The sequence below is a fragment of the Gavialis gangeticus genome, unplaced genomic scaffold, assembly GCF_001723915.1.
Source record: "Gavialis gangeticus isolate Ggan-Ray unplaced genomic scaffold, GavGan_comp1, whole genome shotgun sequence".
Taxonomy (NCBI): Eukaryota; Metazoa; Chordata; order Crocodylia; family Gavialidae; genus Gavialis; species Gavialis gangeticus.
In genome coordinates, this window is record NW_017728995.1 from 45,815,226 (window position 1) to 45,823,449 (window position 8,224).

General features: G+C 44.6%; 1 protein-coding gene across 4 annotated transcripts in view; it reads left to right on the top strand.

Annotated features, from left to right (window-relative positions):
- SPHKAP (SPHK1 interactor, AKAP domain containing) overlaps window positions 1-8,224 on the top strand; it is a 186,516-nt gene that overhangs the window by 146,898 nt on the left and 31,394 nt on the right. For all 4 annotated transcript variants that reach the window (XM_019503603.1, XM_019503605.1, XM_019503604.1 and 1 more), the window contains exon 5: window positions 3,754-3,888. In XM_019503603.1, the coding sequence (XP_019359148.1) occupies window positions 3,754-3,888 (135 nt within the window). The remainder of the gene's footprint in view (window positions 1-3,753; window positions 3,889-8,224) is intronic.

The following is an 8,224-nucleotide window of genomic DNA, read 5'->3' on the forward strand; positions in this document are numbered from 1 at the left end:
TAGTCCAGCTCCCTGCACAAGGCAGGATCACCCCTGACTAAAAACCATCCCAGCCATATGTCTGTCTGACATGCTTTTGAAAGTTTCCAAAAATGGAGAATCCACAACTTCTCTAGGTAGCCTGTTCCAATGCCCAATAACTCTCAGAGTCAGAAAGTTCCTCCTAATCTCCAGCCTAAACTTCCCATGCTGCAACTTCAGGTCATTGCTCCACAGCCACAGAGAAAAGCTTATCTCCATCCTCTCTATAGTCACCCTTCGGGTATTTGAAGACTGTTAGAAAATCCACCCCCCCCCTTCAGTCTTGTCTTCTCCAGGCTGAATAACCGTAGTTTTTTCAACCTTTCCTAATAAGCCTTGCCTCCCAGGCCCCTAATATTTTTTGTTGCCTTGTTCTGCATTCTTTCTAAACTGTCCACATCATTCTTGAAGAATAGGGCCCAAAACTAGTCACAGTACTCCAGGTGAGGTCTCACCAGTGCATGGCTGCACCTTACTAAAATGCTCATGTGGCACTGTTATGAAAGTTACACTTTAAGACCATAGCACAAATATGCTTTTAACGTAAACCTTCCCTTACCCTCCCCATTTCTATCATCCCATCAAGGCATCTATGACAAGCATCCAGCTACCCAGGTGAATTAAGTTTTTGGCAAGTGAATACAAAAGGGGTCCACTGTCCATTTGCAATGAGCTCCTCCATGAAACATGGAGAGTGGGCTTGCTGAGGTAGTCTTAGTTGAGTGATAGTGGGGCCTAATTGCCTTCTGATAGTGATTCATTAGCAGGAATTACTTTTACAAGAACTTCTCTGTATCCTGGAGCTGTGAAGATGCAAACATCAGAAATATGTACAGCTTCCAGAACAAATTATTTTTTTCTGTCGAATAAGCTGTTTAAATGTGCACACCAGATTGAGAAGTTTAACATCACTACATCCACAGAAGTTCTGGATTATGTCATGAGGACTGGGGAATAATTGTTGTTGTTTATAAAGAGCCCATATTTATTCCATGTTGTTAAAGACCTAACACTGTATCAGGTCATGAGGACTAATGAATGACTAAGAGATTGTTAATAAAGGCTAAATCTGGATATCTGCTCAAAATCCAAGTCTAACATCTTTCCCAATTGTACAGTTGGTCCAATAACAGCTGTCAGGTAAGAGATATAATTGAGAAACCCCTGCTTCTTGCAAAACCCAAGTTAAATATACATCTCTTCTTTGCAAGGATCTGGGAATAGAATCCTCTCCCACAAGCAAAACATAGCTTTGGAAACACTCCACAAATGGATGGGTTTTCTCCATGTAGTCCATTCACTGGTCCCAGCACTTACATTGCCTTAAGGACACTGCTCCCCATAATTCCTCTGCATGGTCACTTCATGGGATATCCCATGCAGCACAACAGATACTGTAGCCTTAGAGTCCCTGTGTATGTGGGCGTTCTTCAGTCTATAGAATTTGGCCTTTTAGAAATCTGGTTTTCAGTATATATACAGAATGCTTGAGAGGTATAAACAGAGAGACTTCTTTTTCCTCTATTGGTAGCATACATTTAAAAACATATAATACCAAAATGGAAGTCTGCATTTTCTGTCAGCCTTTAGAAGAGAAGCTTGTCCATCTAAATTTCTATGCATAATTTATAATATAGGTAAATGCAACAGTGGTTTGTAAAAATACTACTACAGAGGCGTAGTGAGCTCACTGGCACCCAGGGTAGGGTGGGGGGATTCAGGAGTATGCTGACCACTGTAGAGGGAGTAGGATGTGAGTAAAGGGAAGGAAAGAACGTTTCCAGCCTAGTATGGTCACCGCTGCTGGTGCTGTAGCAGCATCAGTTCTGCTCTAGTTGCAGCAGCTCTATGTCCAGGCTCACTGGGAGCCAACCGTGGTGCCCCTTTTGCTCCCGTCTTCCCCCACATGTACGTATTGGGATGCATCTGCTGTGACAAAGGCTCTTTGTGGGTCAGGAGCACCATTCTGCTCACTCCACTAGTGCCTCCACTTACCCCCTCCGCACTGCCAAGTAACACTATTTAGTGTGGTGCTGCCTTTCACAGTTCCTAAAGCTGGGCAGGGGCAGGGGCAGAAAAGGGTTGCCCTTGCCGTGGCAAAAACATCTGAGGGCATGATTCTGACTCCCTGTCATAGTCAGAATCCAGGGCTGATGTCCTACTTTCCGTGCCTCCAGTTCTTAGTTATGAATTTAAAGAACTTTTTTCCTATGTTTTTCCTTTTCATTTCAAACAGGGAAAAAGAGAGAGAGAGAAATTCAAAATGTCATATTTTCCAACCCAAGTAAGCTGATAAATGTAGAAACTTAAGTAAGAGAAAATATAGTCACCTAAAGAAATGTGTATAACAGAAAGGTTATAATTTGAAAAAAGAAAAGGAGATTTTTTTTTTCTGCTAGACTAAAATGTCAGAATGAATTGAAGCACTGAATTTAAGTTATGTCAAATATAAATACTTAGTCATACCAAAGATCAATCTACTGAAAAGCGGATTGTTCCTCAAAATTGAATTGGATTTGCCAAGCCCAAAAGTTTTATTATATCTAATTTAATTTACTCTAAGGAATAATATCAGCAGTATAAGCTTTATCATTTTGAAAAGGTAAAGTATAGGCTTGGATGCTGAGGTCTGGATTACACTCATGATCCTGCAAGTTGACTCATCATGTGCCTTTCTGTATAATGCAGCAACGATAATTCTGACAATACAGTGACAACCTGCCTCATAGAGGTTTGGTGATGCTTAATTCCATATTATTCATAAAGCATGGCAGGAAGGTGTTATGTAATCATTTTGGGTGGGTCTTGTTCAGTGTTTGTATGATGAACAACAGCAAATTGTGATCCTGGTCTAGGACAGTGCCCAGGATACAACAGCTCTACAAAGTATCATCATCATTTATCCTAAATTTTGTCAGATGTATTGTGCGTCTTGTAAAACACATGCCAAAGGAAGCTGGTCTCTTTTCACTTCCCAAACAGTAACCTATCAATGTAGCCTGCAGAGCATCTTAAATCTAAGACATGGTTATTCCATCTGTGTATTAAATGCATTATTATAATTATGCCAAAAGCATAATGCCAGATTAATCTGACAGGACAAAAATCAGGGTCTCGTTCAAGTAAAACTAGTTTCTTGCTAATCATAGGGCTAGGTAAAAAATGCAAGATTTGGCCCATAGAGAATTAGTGAATCTTTTTCTGCTGTATAGACTAATGCTGTACAGTGTGGGGGACAACCTGCAGCATAAGTACTACTAGTGGCACAGACAACCTCTGTTTGTGGCATGCAGCAGCTTGGGGAGGGGACAGGCAGTACAGTGGCAAATAAGACAGGAGCTCAGGAAAGGTGCCAGGCTGATTTCTCGCAAGAGTGCCAAAAAATTGGCCCCTACTGCTCCCCCACTCCATACAGTGTTCTTGGTCTCTTAGTAGAAAGGCCAAGGATATTGATGCATGTGGAAACTGAACTACTTTATCTCAAAGTGATTGTGTCCAGATTGCCCTTGTAGGGCACTGCATGAATTGTACTACCCTGCTGTAATTGTTTGGTACATAAATAGAGGATTTTCGTGTTCAGCACTATACTTATTCTTTATTCTGAGTATTAACTTTACTTTAGAATGCTTTTTTAAAGGAGTCCCTACAAACTGACCTTAATGCTCATGAGTTTGACAGCATGACTGACTTGAATGGAATGGCATTGCCTCAAACCTATTTTTCATACTGCAGAGATTGATCAGTGTCTCTCCAAATCTCCCAAAACTTATCAGCTCTATGAATGTACAACCACCTAAAGAAAATGAAATAATCCTGCTGAGCGGACTAACTTCAGGAAACCTTCAGACTGATTTTGAAGTTCCCCAGGTAGGAATTGTAAATTAATCTTTAGGAGCATATTGCAGTCATTGGGAATAGCATCCAAAATTTGGAGGGGGAAAAAAAACAAGCTGAAAGTACATAGCTAAATATCAGCTTGAGAATCACACAGGTATACACACATCAGGTGAATACGTCTGGTTGTTTAAAATCTGTACAATTATTTAACTAGTAGCCCAAATCCAAGAAACAGGCAGTGAGGAGTCAGGGATCAGCCTGCCAGCTCTTTAAATTCCATAGGTAACTATGCAGCCATTAATACTACTTTAAGCTACATTAACTGTGTGTCCTTTGAGAAGGCAGGCAGTGGTGGTAAACCTTGCTCAGGGCCAGTGGCCCATTTGGAGGCAGCAGGAAAAAGAGATGTAATGCTTTATTCCTGGTGGAACAAATTAGTTCTACAGATTTCCTTTTAAGTAAAGTCTTCCTTCTCCCACCACCTTCCGCTGTGCTCCCTGGTTCCTTCCCCAGTCCAGGTTTTCTTACAACACAACACTGAAAAGAACTCATAATAGGCCTTTAACATCCCTTAGACTGAAGTCTGTCTGGAATTCAGACATTCATGAGCACACGCAGCAAAAGAAGGGAAAAGTCATAGACTTCATAGCCTAAGTGCTGTTTCCAGGTTCAGCCACCTTGTGTTTAGTTTCTCTGAGCCACACAAAGAGCTAGCGTGGTTGGCCTTTTGTTCTGATGATTGTGGAGCATTCTGCTCAGCAATGCTCTGTATGCCAAGAATCCCATAATTTTCAGTACCCCATAGAGAAAGGAGGAAACTGGACCTATAACCATTTTTAAATGTATGCCTTGGGGATGCTTGTACATGTGAGGCTCATCATGATGTATACGTGATGGAAATGTAATTTGTGTGGCTTAATGGCATCATGCATTACACGTGTGCCAGTTTTGGCACTTTTAAATGACTTTGCATCATTGCAGACTAAACTACATTTGGATGTAGTTTAGTTTGCAACATTGCAAAATGCAATGATGCAGCTGTCAGCTTGCCCCGAGGCCATGGGAGAGGTGGGCATGCTCTGTTGGAAAAAACAAAAAAGTCAGGCCCCTCGCCACTTCTGCCTTCAGCAGGAATCTGACTGAAGTCAGAAGCAGTGAGGGGCCTGATCCTTTTTTTTTTCTCGCAGAGCCTGCTTGATCCCCCGCAGCCAGGGGGTGAGCTGCCAGCAGGCCAAGCAGCCCCTGAGCTGTGGGAGGCCCCAGTCCTTCCTTGAACAGCAACAGCACTCCCCAGGGTTGCCCCAGTGGGCTGCTAGCAGGCTGGGGCTGCCCCAACTCAGAGGCAGCACCCAGCCAGATCCAACTCTTCCCCAAACCCATTGGGGCTTCTAGCAGTCCATGCACTGTCCCTGCCACCTTCCACTGCCTAAAAGCACCTGGAAACAGGCTGGCTTGCCCCTGGGGCAGTGCAGAGAAGCAGCAGGAGGGCAGCTGGGTGTGCTGGCAGCCAGAAAAGGTGGCAGGGATGGTGCGTGGGGCACTGGAAGCGCTGGCGGGCTCAGGGAAACTTGGGCTTGGCAGGCTTCCAGCACCCCATGCACCATTCCCACCACCTTCTCCAGCCTCTAGCACACCCAGCTGCCCTCTTGAAAAAAATTGAAATGGTGAGTTTCAATTAAAAACCCACCATTTCAATTTACAGGGCATAAAATAAACCTTTGGGGATTAAACCCCCATCACATGTACAAGCACCCTGGAGCTCTAACCACTTACTGTGGTGAAACAATGTCTTCTTGCTCTACCCTTTTCCTCATTATAGTTGCTGGCTGTGCCAAGAAGAGTTTCATGTTAACTCAACATATTGGGCCTGATTTTAATATTTTTCTTCCAGATGTAAATCAAGAATACTTCATAAAGTCCATGGAGTTATCTTGAAGTAAAACGTACATAAATTAAAATTAAAAGTAGGCCACATATCTCTTGTTTCACTGAGCTACAAAAAGTAGGTCCAGCTACAACGTACTAGTGAAATGTGCATGTACATAAATCATCAAGCCGCCGGCCCTGTAGTCTCTGTACTACGGAGATCATTGTATTTTATGTTGTACTGATGAACTTTTAAGAGAAAAATTGGGTGATTAGATTGTACTTGTTTTTTATACTTATTGGCTGTGTGACACAGGCCTTAAGAGTTGCTTAAGAGACTGTGGGCCAATGCCCACTAAGAAGCATACTGAGGAAGATGGATCTATGGACTGACCCAGTAAATGGCAATTGTTATGTTCTTGTGGCCGCATTTAAAACATAAAGTCCAGTATATTTTAAACAACAAAGGATTTGGTTTTGCAGCTAAGGGCAGACCTGCAATGAGAGGTAGGGACTCCAAAAAAGCCCAGGGCTACTTGGTAGCCTATGTGAAGTAAGCTTGCTGCTCTTGATCCAGTTTTCAGAACACCAATAATAAGGCATCCACATCATAAAACAGTTGGCACCCTTGCTGCCAACGCTGTTGGAAAGGCCAAAGCTAGAGTAAAAATGGAGACTGACTTCGAGATCTCATCCAAGAAGTACGTTTTCCACATCAGGGTTAGGTGAGGTGGTGTACTGGCAGTGAAACACATGTAGGTTGGACTGCCTCATAAGTGGATTTCGTTCTTCACTGATCAGTCCTTTCACATATATTAAATCTACACATGCACCCAGACGCCTTAGTTTCATTCGGTTTCCAGTCAGTTTCACTTTCTAATCACCATACCAGGGTGCGCAATTATTTAGACTGGAGGGCCACTGAAGGAGTTTTGGTGAGCCAGCGGGGGAGGTGCTGACCCAGGAGTCAATGGGGGCAAGGGGATGCTGACCCAGGAATAGCCAGGGCCAGGGCCAAGATTACGGGACAGTGACAGCTCGGGGCTGGGGCCCAGGGCAGAGCCACAATCTGCTCCCTGCATGTCCCTGCAACAGACGCCAGTTCCACAGGCAGGGATGTATGCAGAGCATGTCATGGTTCTGCCCTGGGCCCCAACCCCACAATGTCAACGCCCCATGATCCTGGTCCTGGCCCCACCCACCCATCCTGCTCCTGCATGCCACTCCCCGCCCACCTGCAGCCCCATCCCATGTGCCCAGCTGAGCACAGTCTGCCTGCAGAGGTCCTGGGCCTGTCTCCATGGAGATCCCACCTGCTTCATCTGGTGCTCCCAGCAGTGGGCATGGGACAGACTGGCAGCAGTAACTGGGCAGAGTGAGCCACGGGGCTGCCAGGAAGTTGAGTCCGGCTGCTGGGCTGATTCTGCCCTGCTTCACACCCGGGGATAGCAGAACCAGGCACAGGCACCACACCCCATGCTGCCCTCAAGCCTGGGCTAGGCAGGGCTAAGGGAACCCACTGTGGTCTGGATGGAATCCCTTGGTGGGCTGGATTCAGCCTGCGGGTTGTATTTTGCCCACCCCTGCTCTATACTCTAAAACAGCACTACACATTATGGACTAGAAAATCTTCAGGGAAATGTTTTAATCTAAGCATATACTTGTTTCTTTATTGACTGTTCTTGGTTAAATTTCATGAAAATGTGTTAATTCTAGGTTTAAATTAAATAGCCCCTATATAATTAGCCAAAAATATGTCCATTAAAGAACCCCATTAAAGTAAAATTTTACTTTCTATTTAAATTCATAGTACCACAAAATATAAACTCATTTACAGGTTCACATTACTTCATTATTTTGCATTTTCATAGTACTCTGGCTGCTTACAGACATTCATTTTCAATGGAAGAAATTTCTTCCAGTAGAAAAATAGCCCAGGAGACAAACTGAACAGATGTTCCTCCAGCCTCCTGGCTGGAGAGCTTCACAGGCAAACCATGGGGCACTAGAGCAGCATTTCTCAACCTGTGGGTCGTGACCCAAAAGTGGGTCTCCAAAATATATGAAAGGGCTGTGAACAAACTTTAAAAATGGATTCTCTTTTAAAGGAAAAAAACATGGGAAAACATGGGTTTTACCTAGCAGGCTGGCAGAGTTCCAGCCTGCAAAGGGCTGCCTGTTGCTGTGGGGAGTGAAGGAGGGTGATCAGGTAGGGGGTGCCATGTGCATGTGCACATGCACACATGAACGTGGCAGCCAGGCAGCATGCAGAGCAGCTCCTGTGGCTCCCCGCAAGTAAGGCTATGAGGCAGGGACAAGGTGGGGGCATAGATGACGTATCAGAGATGCAGGGGGTACAGGCGACACTACCTGCCACCCCACCTCTTCTCCGGGGTAGAGCCGTGGCCTGAGGGGAGTGGTGGCCGGGTCATGGCAGCCAGGTAGAGAAGTGACATGGCACACAAGAGGCTAGCAGCTAGCAGCAGGAAAAGGTGAAGAC